Raw genomic sequence first — 27,356 nt, 5'->3', positions numbered from 1 at the left:
GAAACATGCGTTCCCCGCTTTTGTATTTTCTTATGCCGCTCCTTAGGAATACCTTGTGATGACTTGAGCTACAGTGTTTGCAGGGATAGGAGTAATTACTTGAAGAAATACGTTCTGAATGATATTCCTTCCTGCTCAGACCTCCTCACTTCAGACAACCTCCTAGCGCTCTCATCCCTCGGCTACAACATGAGCAGGCTTCAGATTCCTTCTTTTGGCAGGAAGAAAAATACTCCCCCAGCCACTCCTGCTGCTGGGGCAACCTCCTCTCCTGCATCAGCCTCTTCCTCAGCCACCATCTCTGACACTATCCCGAGCACGGTGGCTACTGACTCTGTTGTCAGCACCCCTGCTGCCAACTCGAGCGCGTCTCCCCAAATTACCACAGCCCCTGCTGCCGCGGGGGGCGCTCGGGACAAAGAACGAGGCAAAAGGCCTCATCCTGACAGTGGAGTCGATCCTGAGGAGGAACCTCTCATAAGAAGGACCCGGGTCTCCGGGCCAGGTGCTCTCTTGCATCGCCCGGTCAGAGCTCCTGCCCCCTTCGGGCCTATTGCAGCTGGTGCCTCTGCTTCTGCTTCAGGCTCCCCTTCTCTGCCCACTTTACCACCATGGGCCCCTCGGTACACCCGAACGGATTGGACGTTCGTGAAACCGAACGAGACCATGCTGAAGGATGGCCAGACCGCCATGGCGTACTATAGGAGCATGTGGACTCCGAAAGACCTTGAGGCGGCGAAAGGCCTATCCCAGAAGGATGTGTTCAGCCGCTTTCCCCAATCTGCCATGGAGGTGACTTTTATTTTCCAACTCATGAATTCTCTCATATTATTTGGTCTTGCCTTCGCCCGACCCGACTATTGGCTTAACCGTTATTAATGTACATCTATGCAGACTTTGTTCGGAATGATGGCTATGCAGAAGCAGGTAGAGATGGGGAACGCTAGGGCTCGTAAGTTTTCTGATAGCCTGGAGGTGGCCAATAAAGAAAACGACCTTCTCGCCAGCAAGAATACCGAGGTACTGGCTCGGCTTGAAAAAACCGAACAAGAAAGAGATGTCCTGAAGAAGGAGAACGACTCTCTTCAGGATGAGAAGGATGCCCTCCAGCTGGAAAAGAGCGTCTGGCAGACTGAGCGTGATTCAATCAGAGACGAAAAAGCAGAGCTCCAGCGCCTTCTGGCTGATGAACAGTCTGCTCGGATGGCTTTTGAGAAGAGAGCTCTGGACGAGCGTACCGCTCTGATTGATACAATCAGCAGAGTGAACGGTGGGATGCTGGCTCTTCATGCTCGGTTCTCAAGGGTCGGCGCTCTTAGATATGCTCAAGGATTCCGAGAAGGTTTCTCCGACCGAGTTCCGGATGAGGGTCAGACCAGCTCCACTCCAGATGAGGTCGACAAGGATTTAGGGATCGACCCTCTGGGGGTCTATGTTGACCCAGAACCCACCGAAGCGGAGCGCATATTTGATAAGTGCCAGGACATTGCTTCCTCAAGGATCATTACAGCTCCTTCTACCGCTCTGTCTCTAACCGCTCCTCAATCGTCAACTGTGGTACCTCCCATAGCCACTGCTGACGTTGACCCCCAGCAGAATGATTCTGTCATTCATCTTGATTCCCCACCTCGTGAGGCTGAGACGGCTGGTGGGACCGAGGAGGCGGTTCGGCACAACCAGGATGCTGTCGGTACGGAGGCAGCTAGCTAGGACTCCTCCGGACTCTTCGATTCCATACTTTTTTTTTTTGTAACAATGTGACTTGAATATCTCATTTTTTGTAAACTCAATGCTTATTATGAATGAAATGACAGAACTCTTTTTCCCTTTGTGTTGTGCTCTGTTCAACCTATTTTCAATACATATATACCTTTTCTTTCTTTTCTTTTATATTAACTCTGTCGTGTGCTTGTTTATGGCAAGTGTCTGGCGTTCGGCTTATGGTGCCTGCTGCCACTTGTCTTGCTTAAGTGCCTGGCGCTCGGCTAGAATGCCACTTGCCACTTGGCTTTAAATTTTTAGCAAGTGTCTGGCGTTCGGCTTATGGTGCCAGCTGCCACTTATCTTGCTTAAGTGCCTGGCGCTCGGCTAGAATGCCACTTGCCACTTGGCTTTAAATTTTTAGCAAGTGTCTGGCGTTCGGCTTATGGTGCCAGCTGCCACTTATCTTGCTTAAGTGCCTGGCGCTCGGCTAGAATGCCACTTACCACTTGGCTTTAAATTTTTAGTAAGTGTCTGGCGTTCGGCTTATGGTGTCAGCTGCCACTTGTCTTGCTTAAGTGCCTGGCGCTCGGCTAGAATGCCACTTGCCACTTGGCTTTAAATTTTTAGCAAGTGTCTGGCGCTCGGCTAGAATGCCACTTGCCACTTGGCTTTAATTTTTATTTTTTATATTTTATTTTTTATTTTTTAGCAACCCATTGAAGTGGAAAGTTTTTTTTGTAAACTTCAGTAATTTGCACATTCATACGTACTTGATTGACAACAAACAACATCCAACTAAAGCCGAAACTTAGCTTTTATTGGTAGTACCTCTTCAGAGACGTGGCGTTCCAGGGCTTGCTGACCAACCTTCCCGCCATGGTTTCCAACGTATATGCTCCCTTGCCTATGACTTCTGCGATCTGTATGGGCCTTCCCAGGGTGGCATCATTTTTTTGACTATCCCCACCTTTCTTTTCAGAACCAGATCGCCAGGGGCAAAATCCCTGTGTTTCACTCTTTTGTTGTGACTATTCGCCAATACTTGCTGATATGATGCTAACCTTATAGCTGCAGCGTCCCTCCTTTCGTCTATCATATCGAGGTTCAATCTTAACATCTTGTCGTTCTGATCTCGACTCCATGCTAAGCTTCTGATAGTGGGGACCAAGTGCTCAACCGGTATAACTGCCTCGGTACCATATGCCATTGCAAACGGGCTCTCCCCAGTCGGCCGCCTTGGGGTGGTTCTGTAAGCCCATAGAACGTTCGGGAGCTCATCCAACCACTTCCCTTTATGGTCTTCCAGCTTCTTCTCAATGCAGGCGAAAATGGTTCTGTTTGTGATTTCTGCTTGTCCGTTGGCCTGAGGATGACTTACTGCAGCCAACTTCTGGTTGATTCCATACTCCTCCAGCAGCTCTCTTACTTGCCTGCTGTCGAGGTTCGTGCCATTATCCATGACTATTGATCTTGGAACGCCGAAATGGCAGATAATATTGTTCCAAATAAATCGTCTCACATGAGTCTGAGTCACGCTAGGATATGGTTCTGCTTCCACCCACTTAGTGAAATAATCCGTGGCCAGTAACACATACTTGTTCTGAGCTCTTGCAGTTGGCAGAGGACCGACCACATCCATCCCCCATTGCGCGAAAGGCCATGGCGAGGCCATTACGTGCAATTCCTCAGGTGGTTGGTGGATCAATGGTCCATATCGTTGGCATTTATCGCACCTTCGAGAGAACTCCTTCCGCATCTCTTGACATGTTTGGCCAGAAATACCCTTGTGTCATTGCTTTATGCGCTAACGATCTTCCCCCAGAATGATTGCCACACACACCCTCATGAATAGCTCGCAATACCTGCTGCGACTCCGCGGGGGTGACACACTTCAAGTATGGGCCAGAGTAGGATCTTTTGTACAGCTGGTTACGCACGATGGCGTACTTTGCAGCATTCTTTTTGAGTTTCCTAGCTTCATCCCTTTGCATAGGCAAAACGCCATCTCGAATATAAGTAATGATGGGGTCAATCCAACTCGGTTCATATGGTATGACGTTGACTTGCCAAGGGTCAGAGTCCAAGGGTTCTTCGAAAATAGATGGCTGGGTCAATATTCCTACTGGAATCACCCTCGCCAATGTTTCACCGGAACTCGAAGCACTACATGCTAACCGGTCCGCATCTGCATTCTGTTCCCTCGGTAGCTGTATGAATTCAATCTTTGCAAAGTCCTTGGCTTTATACAGAACGGCAGAACGATATGCCCCCATCGTGTCATCCTTGGTCGCGTACTCACCATTTACCTGCCGAACAATCAACTGCGAGTCACTATACACAGTCAAACTTTTGACCTGTAGCTCTCTGGCCAACTTTAACCCATTTAGCAACGCCTCGTATTCCGCTTCATTATTGGTGGCTCGGAACTCAAGTCTGAGTGCTTGACTCAAAGAAGTACCCTCTGGGGTTTGCAGTTTGACCCCAATTCCAGCCCCCATCTGGTTAGAGGAGCCATCCACAAAAAGTTTCCAAGAGCCGCATCTAAGGTCTTCTTCCGTATCCTCGGAATCACATTCTAGCAGGAAATCGGCTACCGCTTGCCCTTTGACAGCTGTTCTCGGCTCATACGTTATGTCAAATGAACTCAACTCTATGGCCCACTTTGTCATTCTGCCCGAGAGCTCTGGCTTGTGCATAAGCGTTCTGATTGGAAAAGTTGTTAGAACAGCTATAGGGTGGGATTCGAAATAATGCCTCAACTTTCTTTTTGCATTTACAAGTGCAAGTATCACCCGTTCGGCCTTTGAGTACCTTTGTTCTGCCTCTGTCATTGTTTTGCTTACATAAAATACCGGGTATTGCACCCCTTCCTTGCAACGAATCAGAACGGCACTTGTCGCGACACCAGATACTCCAAGATATAGAAATAACTTTTCTTCTGGATCCGGGGCTGACAGGACTGGTGGATTCTGCATATATTCCTTCAAATGAGTCAATGCTTGTCGTTGCTCATCCCCCCAGACCTGCCTTCCATGGCTCCGAATCGTGTCAAAGAACGGCTTACAGTGATCTGACAATTTTGAAATGAATCGACTTAATGCAGCCATTCGTCCTGTGAGGGCTTGCACCTCTCTGATCGTCTTTGGCTCGGCATTCTTAATCAAAGCCTCTGCTTGAGCGGGGCTAACTTCGATGCCTCTACGGTTGACCACGTGTCCCAAAAACTGACCGGAACTCACACCGAACGAGCACTTGGTTGGATTGAGCCTCATCCCATATCGCTTCAGTACATCAAATACATCTTGCAGATGCTTCAGATGATCATCCTTCTTCCTACTCTTTACCACCATATCATCAATATAGGCTTCCACAATCTTTCCCATTTGATTCTTGAAAATTTTGCTAACAAGTCTTTGATAAGTTGCTCCCGCATTCTTTAGTCCGAAAGGCATAACTTTGTAGCAGTATGTTCCTCGCTCGGTTACAAAAGAAGTTTTTTCTTCATCTGCGGGGTCCATAGGGATCTGATTATAACCTGAATAAGCGTCCAGAAAGGTTAAACGCTCATACCCGGTGGTGGCATCCACCATTTGATCAATCTTAGGCAGCGGGAAGCTGTCCTTTGGACAGGCTTTGTTCAAATTGGTGAAATCAATGCATACTCGCCATCTCCCATTCTTCTTCTGCACGACAACGACGTTGGACAACCAATCGGGGTAGTGCACTTCTCTGATAAATCCCGCATTAAGCAACCTATCAACTTCTTCCGCTATGATTTGATTGCGTTCTGGAGCAAATCTTCGTTGCTTCTGTTTCACTGGTTTGAAATTGGGATTGACATTCAGGGAATGACAGGATACGGAGGGATTAATTCCAGGCATGTCTAGGTGACTCCATGCAAATACGTCGGCATTGTGGGACAAGAAGTCCACTAGCTCTTGCTGCTCTTCTCTGGTCAGTCTTATACCTACTCTGGTAGTTCGTTCTGGCCTGGACTGATCGATCTGCACATCCAGAAGGGGCTCTTCGGTCAAGTCAACTGACTCCTCCACCCTGTTCTGCTCGGGCGGAGGTTCCTGTAATTGCTATCTGGGGCTTGCCGATCGGACGGACGCCTTCCTTTTCCCAGCATACTTTAGTGTGACGGAATAACACTCTTTGGCTGCAACCTGATCCCCCCGAATGTCTATCACTTTATCTCTATTGGGTCCGAGGCACCTCATGACCTGATGCAGAGTTGAGGGTACACCTTGGACTCTGTGAATCCATCCTCTTCCCATCAGGAGATTATACGAGGGGTGAATTTCTACAACCACAAAAGTTTCCATAAGAGCTCGTTCTGCAGCTTGAACTTCTACTTCCACCATCCCGACGGGCTCCACCCTCTTTCCATCGAACCCTAACAGGGGATTTCCAGTGGGCTTGAGCCTCTCTGGTTTAATCTCGAGCCGATTAAATGTGTCCCTCGGCATGACATTCGCACTGCTCCCGGGATCGATCAGAACTCTGCGCACCAAGCAGTCTGCCACTGTTAAACTGACTACCAGCGGGTCTTCATGGGGGACTTGAACACGCTGCAGGTCTGTCCTGTCGAACTTTATCTGCATCGACGTGATCTGCTGGTGTAGAGTATTCACACTGCTGACCCTTTTCTTCATCTGCGCCTACCGTAGGCGCGCTCGGAGTAGCTCATCTGACTCTTCGCTAGGCTCGGGTCGACCGTGGATAGCATTGATTATACGAACTGGTTGTGAATTGTGGGAGCTTTATTTATGACCCCTTTTTATTTGTTCCGCCGGTCGATTCTGCTCTATCGCCGAGCCTTGAACATAACTCGCGAACTCCCCTCTAGCTATCAACATCTCCACTTGCCTTCTCAAATTCCTGCATTCGTTAGTCTGATGACCGAAATTGGAATGGAAAGCACAATGTTTAGTCTGATCCCTCTGTTCGAGGGGTTGCCTAATTGGCAGTGGTGGATGAAACTTATCTTTGTTCTCCTGATATAGCCTCGCCAGAGTGACCTTCAGTGGAGTAATCATCTCTTCCTCCCTGGACCTCTTTTCTGCCTTCCAGGAGGTCTGACGCTGCGGCTGAGTTTGCTTCTGCCTGATCTTTGCCTTGGACTTCTCCTCGGTCGACACGAGCGACGCTGTCCGAGCATTGGCTGCCTCCTCTTCTTCTAGGCGCACAAAGCCGTCGGCTCTTTCATTAAGTTCATCCATAGTCGTCGGCGTGTTCACTACCAGACTGGTATGGAACGGAGTGCCAAGTGTCATGGCCAACTTGAAGGCTTGAACCGCTGTAGAAGGGTGGCATTCGATCACCATACTCTTAGTGAGATTAAACCTGGTGAGAAAAGCCTGGAGACGTTCATCTTTGTGCTGTCTCATTGTGAATAGGCTTGAGATGTCCTTTGGCGGGCGCTTGTTCCCATAGTACTGACTTATGAACCGATCGCACAGATCTCGGAAGCTACCAATGGAGCTCTTAGGCAAGTTCTTGAACCAGCTGAGCGCCGGTCCAGCTAGGCTTGTAGGGAAACATTTGCACATTAAAGCATCGTTTTCCGTATTCAGGGCCATCTTCAACTGGATATGGTACACATGATCGATCGGATCGGTTGTTCCGTCAAACAGAATAAACACTGGCATAGCAAACTTCCTTGGATGAGGGGCATTCAGGATCTCGTCAGTGAATGGTGAATCAACCGTTTGAGCTGCGGATCGGAGCGCTTCATTCTCTCTTTGGCGCCCAGTGGTAGCTCTGTGGGCTACGGTTCTGCTCTCCGAACCGCGATGAGTGATTGTAGCCATGGAAGGCCGGTAGGACAGATCGAATGACCGTTCCTCTATGAGCTCTCTTTGCCACGGCGACGCAACTCGGCGGCGATCAACCTCTATCACCTCCTCTCGGTTGAACTTTTCCCGATGTGGATCTAAGGTCATGGCTTCATTCTGTCTGATCTGCTCATGTCGCGGATCAACGTAAGTCGATCCTTCGTGATCTTCAACTCAACGAACATTTGGCGGCAAATTGTCCATCATCCTTTCATCACGGTGGTGAGCTGACTGATTGTTCTCGTCCTGCTCGCCCTGATGCGCGATATTAGATTGAACACCTCCTTCACCGACCGGAAGTGGATGCGAAACCGCAGGTATTTGCTGATGTTGCATTCCAGCTTTCAATTCTGCATTCTCTTTTTTGAGAGCTTTGATCAAGTTCATCAACTCCTCAAGCTTCGTTTGCTGGATAGCCTCCATCGGATTGGAGCTTTCACCTATCATTATTCCTGAACGGAGTAAAGGCATTAATCTCAGATTCGTGAGTAGATCTGAGCTTCGTGAGTGCGAATTTTTCAGATCTGGTTTCGAATTCTCCGAATTATGCTTACGGTTGACGAGATCTGAATTGTCCGAATACTAAATCTGTCAGATCCTGCCACAATCGAGCAACTCGTTGTTGCGTTGTTCCGAAGCCACTTCCGCCAAAGCAGCAGGAACTAAGATTCTTCCAGAGTAGGTCACAATCGCTCAGATCTGGATCCAACTCCCAAAGATTGAGTTTCGTTTCCACGAATTGGTCTGAATTCACACAATATTGATCAGTTGATCAATCAATCTTTAACGCTTCCCACAGACGGCGCCAATTGAAGATGCAAGAAATTCATACTCTCTTTCTCTCTCTAGAATTCTTACATTTCAACAAAAAATCTCCTCCCCTTTTCTTTTCATTCCTTCTCCTATTTATAGATATTTACAAATGTTGACAGATTGCTGGATCTGGGCCTGTTCCTCCATAAGTCCTGGTCACCTTTGATGGGCTTATTCGCGTTCGGCCCATATGGCAGTGTCTTTTTATGGGCCGACCCAGCTATACGGACCGGATGTCGTGTTTGCAAGTCATATCCGGCCCATGTCGTCCTGGGCCTCCTCAGAGGTTTTCATGTAATCTTTTTTACTTAAAATCAATGTAGGACTTTGTAATTTGAATTAAACTCTTTTTATATTTTGTTAATTTGAATTAATTTTAATTTTATTAGGTAATTTTAAGTTTTATATAATTTATATCAATTAATAAATAAATATTGAAATACTGAAACACTTTGCACATTTAATAATAGTATAGATTTAATAGAGTCAATATCTTATCATTTTAAAAGAATGTAGTTGACCAAAATGTTAACGTGAACATAAAAAACACTGTTTACTCTCGTTGAAGTACCACTTTTAAACACATATCTATCATTTTTTGTGCATCAGATATCACTTTTATTTTAGATATAGAGGTACTACTTTTTGTGCAATATAAAAAGTGGTACCTGATGACAAAAAGTGGTACCTCATTAAGGATAAATAGTATTTTCTAATGTTTTTATATTTTCTAAACTACGAGACTTTGATTTTATTAAATGATAAATATAAGTCATTAACACTATTTATATGTAATAATTTCTTTAATTAATTGCACACACTGAACTTTATACATACGGTAGCGAGTCGTTGCTACCATATAGAAGTATATAGTTATATAAATATATATAATTCAGGGGCTGTTTAGTTTTAGTGAAATTTTTTTGAATGAAAATAATAATATATGGTGTTTATGTGATTTTTTCCCTTATATTATATATGATAGTATATTGTACCATTAAAATTTCTTCTCTTTTCTTTTTTATTAAAGAAGTACCTTTATTTTATTTTATTTTATTTTTTCCCACCAGTGTCTGTTACATTTCTTTGCCTTCACTTTCTCTCTAGAGTTCTATATAAAATGTTTTTCGTAACTTAATTATATCTTTAAAGAAACAAAGTCGGCAAAAAGGGTGGTTATGTTCAAATTTAACTTACAACAGTTGGATTTTGTGCATAAAACCTTTAATCGATACAAGCACATAGAATTGATTCATAATGTTCATAGCACTGCGAATTCTATTGATATTGCACTTCCGAACTTTGTATTGAATCAGCATCTGAACGCCTTATCGAAATCGGCCCGAACTGATGAAGCCCGCCAACTGTTTGACAAAATGCTCAACAGGGATGAGTTTACGTGGAATACAATGATTGCTGCTTATGCAAATTCAGGAAGATTACCTGAAGCTAGAAAGCTTTTTGATGAGACCCCGAAGAGGGATTCTATCACTTGGTCATCACTCGTTTCTGGGTATTGTCGACGTGGGTGTGAAGTCGAAGCATTGAGTTTGTTTTACCAAATGCAGTTCGAGGGGCAAAAGCCAAGTCAGTACACATTGAGCAGTGTTCTTAGAATGTGCTCGGCTAATGGGTTGCTCTTGAGAGGGGAGCAAATTCATGCTCATGCGATAAAGACCCGTTTGGATTCAGATGTTTTTGTTAATACTGCTCTTGTTGACATGTATGCAAAGTGTAAGTGCATTTCAGAAGCTGAGTATCTCTTTGAAATGACGCCAGATAAGAAAAATCATGTTATGTGGAGTGCCATGGTTACTGGGTACTCTCAAAATCGCGATGGTGCCAGAGCGATTAAGTGTTTTCGTGCTATGCGAGCTGAAGGGGTTGAGTTGAATCAGTTTACTTTTCCAAGTGTGTTGACAGCTTGTGCTGCAATTTCAGCAAGTGGTTTTGGGGCGCAGGTGCATTGTTGCATAATTCGGACTGGTTTTGCGGCTAATGTGTTTGTTGAAAGTGCTTTAGTTGATATGTATGCAAAATGCGGAGACTTGAAGAGTGCTAAGAGGGCATTAGAGACTATGGATGTTGAAGATGCAATCTCTTGGAATTCCATGATAGTTGGGTATGTGAGGCAGGATTTCGAAGAGGAAGCATTACTGTTATTCAGAAAAATGCATGTGAGAGGTATGATGATTGATGATTTCACATACCCTTCTGTTCTAAATTGTTTTGCTTTCCTAAAGGACATGAAAAATGCGAAATCTGTCCATTCTTTAATTGTCAAAACTGGATTTGAGGATTACAAACTTGTTAGTAATGCCCTTGTGGACATGTATGCAAAGTTGGGAGACTTGGGTTCTGCTTTTCAGGTGTTCAATAGTATGCTAGACAGGGATGTGATTTCATGGACCTCTCTGGTCACTGGTTATGCACACAATGAGTCCTATATAGAAGCTCTAAAGTTGTTTTGTGAAATGAGAATTGAAGGGATCGATCCTGACCAAATTGTCACTGCCAGCGTTTTAAGTGCCTGTGCAGAACTGACAATTCTGGAATTTGGACAACAAGTTCATGCAAATTTTATTAAATCTGGCCTTCAGTCATCCTCGTCAGTCAATAATTCCCTTGTAACAATGTATGCCAAATGTGGGTGCATAGAAGATGCTAACAAAGTTTTTAACTCAATGAGAGTTCGGGACGTGATTACATGGACTGCTCTTATAGTTGGTTATGCTCAAAATGGTAAAGGGGAGGACTCAATTAAATTTTACGAGGAGATGATTGCAAGTGGCACAAAACCTGACTTTATTACTTTTATTGGAGTACTATTTGCTTGCAGCCATGCTGGTCTTGTGGAACATGGGCGCCGGTACTTTGAATCAATGGATAAAATATATGGAATAAAGCCGGGACCCGATCACTATGCCTGTATGATCGACCTTCTAGGGCGCTCGGGGAAAATGGAGGAAGCCAAGGAATTAATAAATCAAATGGTTGTGGAACCTGATGCAACTGTGTGGAAAGCACTGCTGTCTGCATGTCGAGTACATGGTAATTTAGAGCTGGCAGAGAGGGCAGCAATGACCCTCTTTGAATTGGAACCTCGTAATGCCATGCCTTATGTTATGTTATCAAATATCTATTCTGCAGCTCGAAAATGGGAAGATGCTGCAAGAATAAGAAGATTGATGAAATTGAGGGGGATAAGTAAGGAACCCGGTTGTAGTTGGATTGAGATGAATGGCAAAGTGCACACCTTTATGTCTGAAGATAGAAGCCATCCAAGGATTGACTTGATCTATATGAAGATTGATGAGATTATGGTATTGATTAAGGAAGCTGGGTATGTGGCAGATATGAAGTTCGCACTCCATGATGTAGATGAAGAAATTAGGGAACTCGGTCTCACTTATCACAGCGAGAAGTTGGCTGTTGCATTTGGGCTTCTCTTTCTGCCACTGGGAGCACCAATTCGGATTTATAAGAACCTCCGGGTCTGTGGGGATTGTCATTCTGCCATGAAATTTATATCAAGAGTTTTTCATCGGCATATCATTTTGAGGGATTCAAATTGTTTCCATCATTTTAGAGATGGAAATTGTTCCTGCAGTGATTATTGGTAGAATGTTTTATCTTCTGATTTGTTTACTCTCTGAATTCCTTTGAGGAATCTGTCGAATTGGTTCTGCAGCAGCCATACCACTTAAAAAGGTTTAAACAACCTCACTCCTTTTGCTTTTCCCTGTATTGTTGTAATTTATATGAAAATATGGTGTTTGTTGGAGAAGACAACTTGAGGGTTAGATGTTTGATGCAGATCAAAATCTGAAGGTGCTGGAATTCAGCAAAGCTAATAAGCCTTAATCTTATGGAGCTGAATGAACAATGTAAACCAGGTAAAAGTAGTAAATTTATTACATCTAATATTGAAAAATAAACTTGAATATAATCATTTTAAACAGATGAAACACCATACTTTCTGTTTATTTGGCTTGTAAGGAGAAGACACAAGGATCCAACAATATGGGAGTCAAATTTTGTGATCATTTTGAACTCTATTTTTCAGTTTTAGATGGACTGAACTTTTGTTTTTCAATTTCTTCTTTGTAAATGCTAGTTTCATGTACTCACATCTTCCTTTTCAGTTTGCTTTCATAGAGATGCTGCAACGAAAATTGTTAAATTTGATCTTCCAAAATACTCCAATGATGATGATTTGGGGATAAAAGATCTGTCAGGTGCGCTTATCATTTATAGGCACATACATAAATACAGACGCCCACACACAGCACACAACCCAGCTACATCAATTGAAATACACAGCACTGTTCTATTTCTGGTGCTTGCTTTGCAGGTCTCAGACACGCACTGTTAACATGTCTGTATTTGTTCATCATGACTTGTTGTAATTTCAGTATAAGCTTTGAAGGAAATTGATTTCCTTCCTAAAATTTTGTATAATACTTAAACTTGGATAACAGAAAAGCTTCACTGTTGAAAACAAAAGATGTGTACGAGTAACTGCAAACTTCTCGTGGGCCTCAAGTGCTTGCTCCTCATATTTGCAATATTAGAGTTCATATAGGTCCTACTGTCATATCATTTCATTTTTGGAACATACATTTTTCAGCAGATTCCTTTAGGCTTAGTTTGGTTGGATGGAAATAGCAAGAAAGGAAAAGAAATGGAAATTTTTTAAATTTCATGGCTTCATTTGGTTAGATAGAATCAACGAGAAAAGAAAGGAAATAGAAAATTTTAAAGTTTTTTAGGAGTTTGGTTAGATAGAAAAGAAAAGGTTATGGAAAGTTATTTTACACAACAACTTTATGGTATTTTTTTTACTGGGATTCAAAGAAATAAATAGTAGTTTACAAGGTCTAAATTAATTGAAAACTTCATTATTTTTTTTATATACATACTACTTTCTTTTCTTTTCTTTTTTTTTTTTCTTTTTTTTTTTTTACCATTTTTATAAAATAAAGACAATTTAGGTATCTAAACTATAACATGATATTTTCCTACAATTTTCTTAAATAAATTTTCATTTTAACCAAATACATACTAGAAAATCAATTTTCTTTTCATTCAGTTAAATTTTCTTTTCATTTTTCATTTTTCATTTCCTTTCTTTTCTTACTATTTCCATCTAACCAAACGGAGCCTTAGGCTTTGTTTGGAACCAATTATTTTGGGATTTGGAATTGGAATAGGAATAGGAATAGGAATTGGAATTAAAATGAAATTCCATTTCTATGTTTGGAACAAATTGGATTTAAAGTTGGATTTGAAATAGGATTTGGAATAAAGATAATACTATACCATTTTTGCCCTTGTTTAAATGTTAGATGAAATATTTATTTTATTATAAAATATATTCCAAAGTTACATCAAATAGACAAACAACGTGAATGACTACATAATAGAACTTAAATATAAAATTTATTTAACAAATTAATTTTAAAAAGAATAATTATTTATTAATTAAAAAAAAAAAACGAATACTAAAATGTAAACTTAAACCTAAGCATTGATTTAATTAATATTTTAAATAAGTTCATTTATTAAATACTAAGCACGCTTATTAAAGTATATTAATTACTTTGTAACAAAAATAATATGTATATTAACAAGAGTATATATAAATATATATTGATAACTGATTATTATATAAAGTATATTAATTGATAACTATACTTTTGCTTATAGATTAAATTTTTAATTATTAATATATTTATTGATTTTTTTATATATTTTGTAATGACCCACTCCATCACATGGTATAATGTTGTCTGCTTTGAGATTGAACCCGCATGGTTTTGCTCTTGGGTTTTACCCTAAAAGGTCCCATACCAATTGGAGATAACATCACCACATATAAGCACTTCACATTTTCCTTACTCAGGTAATATGGGATTGTACACTCGTAACTCGCCCAGTGTGATAGCCTGTAAGTGTCTCGCACCCTCCCACAACACACCCGCCCACAGGGTCATCACAATCCACCCCCCTTGCTTACAGATTGGTATCAAAGATAGTACCCAGCCGGAAGCGTGGTGATAGTAACGATGTAGATAGTGTGTGTGTGGGCGAGTGACAGGTATCGGCAAGCTTCCACATGTAAACGGGTGAGTTGGCGGATGAGATTTACCGGCGAACTACTATAACGTGTTATAGCGTAAGTGGGCGGGTGAGGTGCACTGACGAGCTACTACATGTAGACGGGTGTGCGTGGGCGGGTGATACGCATTGGCAGACTACCACAACGGCTTTCAGGTGTGTGGGCGAGTAACTAGCACTGGTGAGGTACCATACTTGGAAACATGTCACACTATCCCACACCGCTTGGGAGTAACGGTGTTTATATGGAAACGGGAGAATTATAAATTTTGAGGATGAAATTTCTTAAAGGGGTGGAGAATGTGACAAATTCGTTGCCTTTGTGAGATTATTGAAACTAGTTGTGGAATGTTAATATGATCAGAGTGCGCAGTGGAAGTGGGTAAATGATGTCGGAGTGTAAGGTGTGTAGGGCGTGATGTTCTATATTGTCACTTGAATATAAAGAAACTTTAGATATCTAAAAGGTTATAGATTCTCATAGATTAACATATGGTTATATATGTATCTTGGATAGTTTGTAGTAAGATTCTAGAGAAGTTATTTTCACCTTACATTTGATTGGATTTTAGTTGTTTACCGAGGAATAGTATGCCCATATAAGGTTATAATCCAAAGATTTGGAAGAAAGACGGTTTGTTGGATCACATCCATGTTTGAGTTTTAATATGAGATGTATCTGTATTCGCTTTTTTGGGGCGTGACAAATTGATAGGCTTATGAACTTGGCTTCGCTTTTTTGGGGCGTGACAAATTGATGGGCTTATGAAGTAGGCTTATAAATGTGTAATATTTATTCGTTCAATTTGTATTGTGTAAATATAAGTTTTGTTACACGGTGTGAATTATAAATGATTGGATTGCATGACTTTTGATTATAAAATTTTGTCGTATATTTTTTTAGATACAAAACTTATGGTGGATCAAAATTAGAAAATTTTGTGGGAATGTAACTTTCCATTACCACCCAACTTTCTCACAAAATTTTCCTACAAAAAAAACAAAGAAAAATTTTGTTTTATTGAGAAAACTATATGAAATTTCAATTATACTCCCTTTCCCCTTTTTAAAACAAATTGTATTTATGCATGATTTTTTTTGTAAGAATATTATAATAGCTCTCTCTCTTTACTTATCTTACAAAATTTTATCATTTAGATTCTTATATTACCTTTTTTTAAAAATAAAATAAAACTATTTATTAAATATAAATTTATTTAGACCTATGGTCGTATTTAATACAAAAAAAAAAAAAAAAAAAAAAATGGACAACTTATGTAAATCAAAATACTTTCTATTAACTTTCAAGCTGCCCAAACTATGACATGATATACAGTATTATTCTCACAAGTTTTTTGCAAAAAAATTATATAAATTTTTTTGTTTTTTTCATTCACTTCATTTTTTCCATCAAACCAAACGGATCCTTAGTATTGAGTTCTTAAAGATATATATATGGGTAAAGTGAGAGAGAGAGAATACCCCACCATCTAAAAACCATAAAGAAACACATTAGGTCTGGCTATAGAAAACTGAAACTGTGGTTTTGACTTTCTTTTATCCATAAAATTTCAAAGAGATCGCCATGAGAAAGGAGAACTGGGCACAGATTTAATGGAGACTCGTATTCTTTTAACCAAAAAAAAAAAAAGGGCAAAATGGTATACACTGGGGGGTGTTCTAATCGTCTAAACATCAACCATCTTTTTAGATCCATTGCATTCACAGAAAAAATGAACTGGATATATACTACATCATTAAAAATTAAAAAATGTGTCGTCATATCACAATAACCGCATTGTAAACATGTAGAATGATATAACCTCCTCGCCAAACAGCTCCCAGTCTATGCACTTGCTAATTCTGCTGGCTTATCCTTTGTGAACACTGCCTTACCAGGAACCTCAACACCCCTCCTAACCTCTTATAAGCCAAACATTGCACTATTCTTTGTGTAAGCTCGTCTCTTGCATTTGCTTGTGCATTGTAGCTTGCCTCGTGTTGGCAACTAAGCATACAAAAACCCATTTACATTGCATACAGATCCTACCTTTGCGTGTTCTGAGATTTAGTCATTCCTTCACATGCTCGGGAATGAGACGTTGACGCAGTTCGGTATATGCACCAGCCAGCTCTGTAAGAGGTTTGGCATGACTGACGAGAGAAGAATTTTCAACCAAAAAAGAGAACACAAGGAAAGAAAATAGTATTCACCTTGAGCTGTAAAATTGAAAAGAGGAGGGAGGGGCCGACCACTTGGCAATTTCACATTTGGGTCCCTCAAATCATCAAAGAAAGGGTGTGCGCATGCCTCCAACTGAAAGTAAGGAGGTAAGGTTAGACATCTTTCCAAACAGCACTTCATAATTTTTAAACAATCAGAAAAACATGATATGCAAGAGTATGCATACTAATACACAGGGAATAAAAATAGACAAATTTATAAATAAATAAAAAATAATAAGCTCTTTTAATTATGATGTCTTAACAGCTTGTATATATTATACTTATAACTTTCTATGATAATTAAAAAATAAATAAAATTACTAACTATCCATGTGGCTGAGAGCCCACACAGCCCAGGAATAATGACACATTTATCAAGGGCATGCTCTACCACTGAGCTAATAGCCAGTGGTATGCCGAGTGTGAGCACACAAAACACTTGGTAGAGCTGGAAGTAAAAGAAAGAAAACTAATCTTTAGACAAAATGTCTCCACACGAAATTTTCAACCCAAGCTAAAATTTCCTTAAATTCAGTAAAAATCAAAATCTATAAGCTCTAACTAATGATGAATTTGAACTACAACTTGTTTCCATTGAAGTCTCTGATTGTAGCATGAACAAATATTTGACTCATTCTATGGTAATAACTAGTAGCTTAAGCAGTAAAAGAAAAAGAATGCTAGGAATATTACATCTCAGCATTTTTTGAACAAAGCAAAAGCTAGAGGATGAATGATCAGAAAATTGAGAAGCTTTTTACTTCAGTCAAATCAAGCATTCGCCAATAGATCGGGCATTAAGCAAATTGCCATGGAATAATTTCATCTATATGATTAGTCTTAAATGTTCTATGTAATAAGGAAAACTTACAGCAGTGCAACGTAGTTTTGGTGAATACTGGAGCAGTCTTGAAACAAGATCCACTGCTTCAGCTGGCATTCGTTTGTGAAATACCTAGAAAACATTATTTCATTAAGATTTTGGCTGTCATAGAAATAATGTACCTAACATCAATCAAGATGAGCTAAAGATGGACCCTTCTACTAAAATTGTCAACAAACCTTGTGCCATGGGTGAGCTTTGATCTGAGGAAACTTGAATTCGGTGTAATTTGGATTCATGCACTTAATTTCCTCTCTGGTTGGTGTCCCCAGAATCTAATATATGACAACAAAAAAGAAAAAAACAATAATAAGAGAATGCCCCAAACAAAGGCTAGGATAAAAAATTAAAAATAATAATAATAAAAAGAAGAAGAAGATAAACTAAAACACTTGAACCTTAATGATTTCCACCAGCTGATCAACCCCACTTTCACCAGGAAACATAAGCTGCAGATCATGCACCACCCAGTAAACATCAGAATAAGTACAAATGAAAATGAAGATTAAAAAGAATACGAATGATAAATGTGCTAATTCCATCAAGAAAAGCTAAATATAATATTTAATTCCTCCATGCCAAAAATGCTAAATATAAAAAAAGCTGATCAAATCATATAAGAAGGAAACCACTCTAACCCCAACCCAGAATTGCACCAGAAAGTACTTTTGAATAATCAGGGTTAAAAATATGTTCTAAAAAAACTTTCTTTGGCTTATTTGTTTAAGCTTAGTGGTATTAGATAAACTGAAAATTTTAATTACCCCCATTTGATACTGTCTGAATTAATCGCTGAGTTAACAGTATCAAACAGGTTTTAGATTAATAAATTCAGCACTTAAAATTCAGCGCTTAAAATTTCAATGCTTAGTTTTCAGTTTTATCAATCAGCACCTTAGTATCTCTATTGTCAAAATCATATCCATTCAAGCACATTAGACATACATTGCCTATGAGTCTGCATTTGTACATATGTTTATACAAGGACACATACACAAGCATGCATACATATGCACCTACAAATTTCACAATATATGCATCAATAATGCTAACATGACAATATAAACCGACATATGCTGCATGTGTATATTTGCTCTTTACACAATTTATACATACCTATGCACAATATTTACACAATTTTATATGTACCTATGCACAATATTTACACATTATTATACGAACCTATAGTACACATCTATCTGCCCTTGTAATTACTCATATATGACTTATCAAAAAAATAAAAAAAATTACTCATACATGAACTTCATATACACAAATATATATATGCATGAAAACGGGGTGTTTATTTTTAAATCACCTATACATATAACTATATAAGAACATGCATAAATAGTTCAACAGGATTTTATTTTAAATCCACAAATATATAAAAAGATGTTTATTTTACTTTGAACAATAATTTTAATAGTTTTACCAAAAAATAATTTAAAGTTAAGGGTGTGTCTAGAAAAAGAGGTGTATGAAAAAGGAATGACCTCTTCTTTACATGTATAAATATAAAGAAGCTTTAAATGTATCAACTAGGAAAAAATAAACTTTAAATGTAGAGAGAAAGGTGAAAACAAAATACATAGACAAACATAATAGAATAGAACATTCAGGAAAGATCAAGGATCGTGGTCTATTGGCCAGCAAATCTTGCCTTTACAAGCAAATCTCCATCTCAAACTTAAAGAGCAAAAAGTAGAACTGTTTTTTTTCGAAAAAAAGTTAAGATCAATTGCATCCTTTCAAATGAGTTGAAGTAATTATAATTGACAAGAATGCACCATTCCAAAAATGCCCTGAAATCACTTTTGAAAGATAGTAATCAAAGTATACTTTTACAGTTTACTCCACCCTTTTTGGTTCTAAGCATAAGGGCAACATTTTGGAAGCAGTTTCAAGTTTATGCATAAGATAATATCCTAAACAGTACATGAGAGAAGAAAATATGGTATGCCAACAGAAGACTCCATCTACACATTTAACATACCAAAACTAAGAGTATAAAAATCAGTAATCAGTTACAAAAGACGTGTTATTATTAATAAGCAACATCATCAATTATGAATACTGTAAAACACATGTTCAAACCTTTTCCTGAGAAGTAAGATAGAATACCTCCCATAAACTAAATGCTTACAATTTTTATTGACGTTGGAAATTCAATTACATTACTGCTAAAAGCAACTCAAATATACACCCACCTGCCCCATAAGTAGCTCAGCCAAAACACAACCAACAGACCACATATCAATTGCAGTTGTGTATTCTGTAGCCCCAAAGATCAGCTCGGGAGCCCTGTAATACCTTGAGCAAATATATGCTATGTTTGGTTCACCAGGCACCTACAATAGGGGAAATAATCTCAAGATTTGCTATTTTATTAAAGCACCTTGAATTGCGCATTAAAAACAGACATACCAACATCTTTGCACTCCCAAAATCGCATAGCTTGAGCTGATGAGTCTGGGTATTAACCTGCAGCAAGTATCAAATCTCAGTATAAAAACACCTAAAGGAAATATAAACAGTTCTCTTTTAAAGGGGAGGGTGTTGGGGGGCACATAACGTATCATGTTAATGACTTGATGCAGTACATGTCGTAACATCATCACTAGGTTTCTGCAAAAAGAGCAGCAGTCTAAACCATGATCAGGGGCTCAGCTACGGGTGGGGGCCATGGCCCTCCCAAATTTAAAAAAAAAAAAAATTCATAGAAAACTTATAGAAATTTTCAATTCCGATCCTTCTAGTTATACTTTTGAAAGCTCAAATATTGAGAAACAAAAATTTAAGTTCATTATTATTATACTTACCGCAACACATCGTTATTTCATTTATATATACACATGTACAATATCTACTAACATACATTTGGGAGCGCCGAATCAGCACCTTAGATATGGAGTCCGAGGAAATTCAGTTCAAAGTTTAAACTGAATTTCCTCCAATTCCAAATCCAAGGAGCCGATTCGGTGCTCCCAAACATAGTATTATATTAATTATATTGAAGGATTTATATATTTAAGTTACACCCTCTCTATAACAACTTAAGCTTTTAGAGTACATGGTTGTTAACATGGTATCAGAGCCAAAGGTCTCGAGTTCAAACCTCACAATAAAAGGTTACACGTGAGGGGACAAGTTAAAGAATTTATATATATAAGTTACACCCTCTCTAACAGCTTATACTTTTATAGTAGATGTCAACAAATTCAAGAGAAAAAAGGATTAAAAAGCACTATTGTTCCCTTATGTTTAATAAAAAGTGTATCAATCCATTTTGTCAAACATTTTTGTAAAATGGTGTTTCAGGAAGCATCGGGTCTAAGTTTCGAATCCTCTTGGGTGCAAACAATTCCTTGGTTATACTTTCAATTTTTAATTACATAGTACAGAATACAAATTCCCCCCTCCCCCAAAAAAATATATATTAAAATTCCTGGCTTGGCCCCTGATCAAGGTCATGTGAGCATCAAACTAGTACCATTTTATCACAATCGTAACCATGCTCAAAGGGATTGAATGCAGTTATTGTAAAGATATCAAATCACTTCAATTGTTTGATCATGAAAGGAAATGACCATCAAGTGTTATGCAAAACATGAAGCGTTTAAAACAATCAACACCCAAAATAGACATATGGATGTACGTGTGTTCGTCTTTTTTTTCTATAAATTTTTTCTCTTTTCAAAATAACATTTTATATGCTTTTCAAAATTAAATTTCAAGAACACGAGGTCTTTGGTAAACACCCAAAACATTTACAGTCACAGAAAAGGGGATTTCTTGTCTTTTCATTCTCCATTAACAATCTTTCCAAGAGATACTTTGTCCTCGCAAAGAAATATGAAGTCGCATGAAAGTTTAATGCACAACATACCCACCGATTCAATAATAGTACTGGCACCAAGTATGTTATAAAAATTAAAATAAGAGGAATGCTAAGGACAGTCGCTAAGGCAACTACCCATTCACAGTAGTTGTTCTCATTGGTGAGTAGAATTGTAATTAATGCCTTCATTAATTACAAGTTTCTTACCTTTTTATGGAATATTAAAACTATTTTTTTGGACAAAACAGCCCTTTTAAGCCTTTCATCCGTCTCCTCAGTTCTCACTTGATGGCGTTTACATATATAGTGTATATATGCATATATATATATATATATAAAGCATTACTTTGAGCCTAAGTGGAGGAATGTGTGTGTGAGTACCAACTAAGGAAAAAAAAAAGTATTACTTTCCTCTCTTTTTTTCCTCTCATTGTTCGATCCGTATGCCAGTATATGTATATATACGTATACATATATATATATATATATATAAAGTGTTACTTCTCTTCTTTTTTTTCCTTTTTTTCCCCTTGTTAGATCTGTATGCGTTACTTTCCTTTTCTTTTCTTTTTCTTTTTTTCCTTGTCAGATCCGTATGCCAGTTTATATATATATATATATGCAATCCTCTCAACCATGAATTCATATAGATAATATATATATATATATATATATATATATATATATATACACAAAGGTTAAACGACAATTAAAAATAAATGAGAAGAAAGAATTCACTCACATATTGTTAGCTATTTATATATATATATATATATATATATATAAACAAACCCATATGTGAATGGAGGGAGGAGTGGGAAGAAAGGCAAATGAAAGGGATAAGGGTAGTTTTTTCGATAAAAATATATATTTTATTATCTTAAAAAAGGTAGAAAACATTTAATTAATGAAGGCATTAATTGCAATTCTACTCACCAATAAGAACAGTCCTTAGCATTCCTCTTAAAATAATATTGTCACACTAACCCCTGGCAAAGGTTGCACCTGATTTCCATGCAACCATGGCTTTGTGTTGAAAGTCGAAACTATGAAAGACCTCAAATATAATCAATTTCTGACTTTGCATAAAAGACGGTGAAATATTAATTCCTTCAAGCCAAGTGGTCCAAACTTCATTTACTAATATCAGAAGCTTGGCAGTAGTCACATAGATTAAAAATACCAAAGATGTTTGAAGATAAAAACTGCATCTAATAAAAATAATTCCAATAAATATATTTAAATTGTATATGCAGATCTATAAAACTAGCTTTATCTAATATAATATGTTATAATACAAACAGGACATGCACCTGGCAAACATACACATGTACAGGAGAGTTGGAAGGCAAGTGTAGGGTTCTTTTTGTTTTTTATGAGTAGGACACAGGTGTAGTTTATGTTCCGCAAAATGCTCGATGTGTGCTTTTCCAGGACAAAGTGCAAACAATACGACACTTACAAAAGGAAGAGTGGTAAATAAGGTTTGTTCTGCCCTAACATGTACAATCCCCTCTAATTTCAGAGTATCAAATCTACGGACTTAATCAATAAAGGAAATAGAATGACTGGTATTGAAATATCCATTCATATTTACAATAAACTAATAGCACAGAGACAAGAAATCTTACCAACAGATTCTGTGGTTTAATATCACGGTGACATACACCAATAACACTGTGAATGTAATTGAGAGCTCGGCAAATCTACAAAAGAGAAATCAGATAACTTAAGTTGTAATTTATAACTTAAACAAAGTAAAGATAGGGCCAATATAGAAACATGGCTTGGGGGGGGGGGGGGGGGGGGGGGGGGGGGGTGGGGGGTGGGGAAATGGTGCATACAGCCAAAGAGTCTTGCAAATCAAATCTAATATATAAATAAAACTCAGTTTCAAGTTTCACCTGGTATGTATACAATTGGACATAAATAATGGGCATATACTGGTTCATCTTGCTATAGTGCCGTAAGACTCGGGAGATGGTTTCAGGTACATATTCTAAGACGAGATTAAGGTACACCTCATCCTTTTCAGTAGTTGAAAAGAAACAGTGCTTCAATTGAACGACATTAGAATGGTCAAGTAAGCGGATAATCTGCAGTTCTCTATTCTTGTATCTCCTATCCTGCAGCACCTTCTTTATTGCAACAGCTTCACCTGTTTCCAGGCATTTGGCCTAAAACGCATACAAAATATAATTTAGAAGAAAATACACCAGCATCAATACTTGGGAAACTGAAAAGAGCCTCTAATTTCTGTACGCACACCAAATGATTACTGGTACCTGAAAGACAACACCAAATGAACCAGTGCCAACCACACGCTCCGCCATGTATGAAATTGTCTGGTATCACATTAGAAGAAAGGGAAAAAGAAAAAGACTTCAATTAGATTATTTTTTAGTAAAATTGTAACTTCTTAATGAGAAATATTAGCTATAGATGTATCAATTGTAAGGCAAAAGGGAAATGAATCAAGCAGTAAATAGGCAGAGAAAATTTGCTATTCTCTTTAACATTACGCTCAATTCAATTTTGACTGCAGCAATACATAAAGACAAACTCCCTCCAAGCCAACTTCTAAAAACAAGGAAAAGACAATGTCTGCTCACATCAGCCCTCAACAGAACGGTAAGAATCATATGCACCGTGTTTCTATTTATAAACACAAGCCATTTATAAACACAGGCAACTTTAAGATAAATAAAATCCTAATAGATATGCTTGTGAAAAAGAAAAGGACCCCACGGGGGGGTGGTGTGCAACAAGGAGACTAGGAATCCACAACAAACAACAGGAAAATCATATCACCTGTTTAGGTTGTCCATTGCGGCCACCTACTGTAGTCGCAATTATCTGACCTGTTTCTGTTCCATTGCCACTAACAACAGCAGCTTCCATTTCCTCCATGACACAAATTAATTGTCAGTGACAAAGTAACTATTAAGGGAAGTTTTCAACCTCAAAAACAGTAAGCTTACTGCCCAAAGAGTAAAAATATTGGAAGAAAAAAAAAGAGAGTCAACAATGAATGCATACCTTATCATCATGCTTATCAGGTTTATCATCTCTAATTTTCATTTCATGAATTTCTTTGGGAAGTTCATCATAACCACATTTTTCAGTTCTAGCAAATGAAGATACATGGGATGAGCTTGCAGCAGTTTCCACAGATGCAGAAGCCATACTCTGCTCTGGGCCTGTAGAACATTTCTCCACAGATTGTGATTCATCATTGACCATCTGATCTGCTCCTTGGTCAACCTTCACCCTCTTTAAGCTAGAATCGCCACCCTAAAAGAAGATAAATTGAATTTTTTTAATAACAACTAAAAAGGGGGGAAAAGAATCAAACTTATGTTAAATGATGGGCACATTTAGTCCTGCATATCTTCTCATGCTCACCAAAATTACTGCACAGCTCATCACATAATTGATTTCCTTTATCACATCGAAATTTACATAAGTACTCAATGCGGAAAAAATTTCAGGTAGAAAGACACATGCCTCAAGGACAACTAGTCCATCACTTACTCTATATAACTTTCAAGTCAACATGCATTTATAACTGCTTCTATCTGGAAAAACCAAGCAACTATCTTCACAAATTGGATTATCCTCTATACCATTTTGAAAGCTTGAAGGACCTCCAGCAAGAATGATCAATTCAGTCTTCTTAGGGACAGAATATTCTAGATGCAAATAAACCTTTTCCCAACTAAATGTGGCGGCTACATGAAAAAAAAAATCTATTCCGCCCTCCCTGCCATGACCTCAATCAGGCTATTCTAGGTGCATATTGAATTATATATATGTTCCCTTACTTCAGCTGCTCTCTATTTTCAAGTAAGTCATGACAGCTGGTCATGCTGGACTCTATTCTTAAGTCATCAAGATATATGTGATACACAAACAAAAAAAATAAAGAATAAATACAACATAAGATATCACAATGTATAGATCTATAACAATCAAAACACTAAAAATTAAACATGCTATGTTACCATCTTCAACAAATAAGTCACACATTCATAAATACAAGGTGGCCTATTCCATACAACACAAAAAGGAGTATTACACTCATTATTAGGTATTTAAAATGAACCTGTGCTCAACATCTACAGCAAGCATGATTATATTATGTTATGTGTACAATAAAAAAAATGGTAGCACTAATGAACCCCTCTTTCAGCTTCCCACACTGCAAGTCCTTCCCCATTTGCAATCACAATGTTGAGTGAATCTCTAAACCTATTTACAACCAAATAGTCAAGCAACACATATTACAAATCCACAAATCTAAACAGATACCGTATATATACTTGTTAATTCATACATCTACATATTTATAAGTTCTTTTATTTTAATTATGTATACATATGTGTGATGGGTGGGCCTGTAATGTAAGTTCTACTTAAACCTCTAAATGTTTAGGAAAACATCCTCTTAATAAGCTCAGAACTAATATGAACGGAATATAAAAAATTGAACTAATATGAACGGAATATAAAAAATGTTAGAATGCGAAACTTGATGCATAAAAGAAGGACAAACGAAGTTAAATGCCTTTTACAAATAAACAATAATAACATGACATAAGTTTCTCGAAAATATATCAACTAACAGAACTAAAACAATGCAGTGAACTTTTATAACTTATTGGGCACTTGCTCTATGCATCAAGTTTTTGTTTCATGAGGAATATTTTCCTGCACATCCCTATTGTAACTAACACGGTATGTATTTGAGACTTACAAATTTATAACATAAGATGGAAAAAAAAAGAAACTATATATACTACAAAATAAATAATATAAATGTATATATCTGATGCATATACAAGAAAAAGTCCCATTTGGCTGCTGAGAAAATGGAGGAAAGAAAATAACAAAATAAATTAAACTAAATCAATTATATGACCCAGCTGAGGCGAAATTGTCAAATTTCAGAAACAAAAACTTGGTATAGAACATGTGTATAAAACATGAGATTCAAAATTTCTTCGGCTTTCTTTCATTTTCCTCCTTTTTTTTTTTTTTTTTTTTTGTTTAACTCTTTCATTTTCCCTGGTTTTTTTTTTCGTATAGCTAAATGATGGTGATATATAATTATAATTGTATATATATATATATATATTTGAATAAACATGCAGAGATAGAGAGAGAAAGTGAAACCTACGGGATCCGAAACGGAGGAGCGGCCGGAAGCAATGCTCTTGAGGCGACGCATTACATTCATTGTGTGGTTCCGAAAATGAAACCCTAACTTTTTTCTTTATTTCTAAGAAAAATTGTCTTCAAGAAGAGAGAAAGAGAGAGGGAGGGTTTTCCTTTCTCTCTCCTCTGCGTTCAACAGAGAGGAAGAGAGAAGTGGGGAATTTGCGAAAAGGACACAATCAACCCCTTCAGCTCCCCTCTTTCTTTCCCTTTCTCTCTCTTCATAATTTTTCTCTCTAAAAGCCTCCAAATGTTCCACTTTTCAAAATTTCTCCGGTCAAAGTCATTGTCGTAGCCAATCATTCCAACCTCGTTCGGTATTCCAGTCAAACTTACATTCGCAACCGTCGATTCATCATCACAGGAATCTGACGGTTTGAGTATTTTAGCTTTATCATCCTGTTACAGATTTACTTGTATTTTATGTGAGAGTGGCGCGGTTAGAATAAAAATTTCACCGAGGGATAAATTTTTGCACCGCATTAAAACAAATTTCAAAGTAAATGCAAGTAAAACATAGGCTAAATTATAAACACTCACCTCTCCCTTAATTGTTAAATTTCACTTAGATCAACAAGGTTAATGACAAAAAATTGTCAATGTCAACAATTTTATAGCTTTTAAATTTCAATTATACCATTTAAGTGCATGTTTATCATAATAAAATAAATATAAACCCAACAAATCTGACAGAAAAAATTAATATAATTCAA

General features: G+C 38.2%; 2 protein-coding genes across 4 annotated transcripts; one reads left to right on the top strand and one right to left on the bottom strand.

Moving 5' to 3' along the window:
* The first annotated feature begins 9,287 nt into the window (after nucleotides 1–9,287).
* Nucleotides 9,288–12,927, top strand: LOC132276625 (pentatricopeptide repeat-containing protein At2g03880, mitochondrial). 2 transcript variants are annotated; one of them, XM_059778143.1, is made up of 3 exons: nucleotides 9,288–12,068; nucleotides 12,175–12,253; nucleotides 12,503–12,927. In XM_059778143.1, exon 1 carries the CDS (start codon nucleotides 9,536–9,538, stop codon nucleotides 11,978–11,980), a length of 2,445 nt encoding a protein of 814 aa, XP_059634126.1. In that variant the 5' UTR covers nucleotides 9,288–9,535; the 3' UTR covers nucleotides 11,981–12,068; nucleotides 12,175–12,253; nucleotides 12,503–12,927. The 2 variants fall into 2 exon arrangements, with proteins under 2 accessions (XP_059634126.1, XP_059634125.1); XM_059778142.1 differs by lacking the exon at nucleotides 12,503–12,927 and having other exon boundaries at nucleotides 12,175–12,501.
* Nucleotides 12,928–16,153: 3,226 nt separating this feature from the next.
* LOC132276623 (shaggy-related protein kinase epsilon) lies at nucleotides 16,154–26,875 on the bottom strand. 2 transcript variants are annotated; one of them, XM_059778141.1, is made up of 14 exons: nucleotides 26,606–26,875; nucleotides 25,533–25,678; nucleotides 24,467–24,721; nucleotides 24,239–24,331; nucleotides 23,713–23,772; nucleotides 23,332–23,604; nucleotides 23,059–23,133; nucleotides 20,014–20,070; nucleotides 19,797–19,937; nucleotides 17,985–18,035; nucleotides 17,766–17,861; nucleotides 17,575–17,658; nucleotides 16,692–16,794; nucleotides 16,154–16,611 (listed from the first exon to the last, which is right to left on the bottom strand). In XM_059778141.1, the coding sequence occupies exons 3-14, from the start codon at nucleotides 24,668–24,670 to the stop codon at nucleotides 16,550–16,552; spliced, it is 1,299 nt and encodes a 432-aa protein (XP_059634124.1). In that variant the 5' UTR covers nucleotides 24,671–24,721; nucleotides 25,533–25,678; nucleotides 26,606–26,875; the 3' UTR covers nucleotides 16,154–16,549. The 2 variants fall into 2 exon arrangements, with proteins under 2 accessions (XP_059634124.1, XP_059634123.1); XM_059778140.1 differs by lacking the exon at nucleotides 25,533–25,678.
* Nucleotides 26,876–27,356: the final 481 nt, after the last annotated feature.

Source organism: Cornus florida, unplaced genomic scaffold, assembly GCF_030987335.1.
Source record: "Cornus florida cultivar Cherokee Brave unplaced genomic scaffold, ASM3098733v1 CherokeeBrave_3.0.0_Hap2_Chr10, whole genome shotgun sequence".
Classification (NCBI taxonomy): Eukaryota; Viridiplantae; Streptophyta; class Magnoliopsida; order Cornales; family Cornaceae; genus Cornus; species Cornus florida.
The sequence above is the reverse complement of the archived record's forward strand: the minus strand, read 5'-3'. Positions and strand labels throughout refer to the sequence as shown.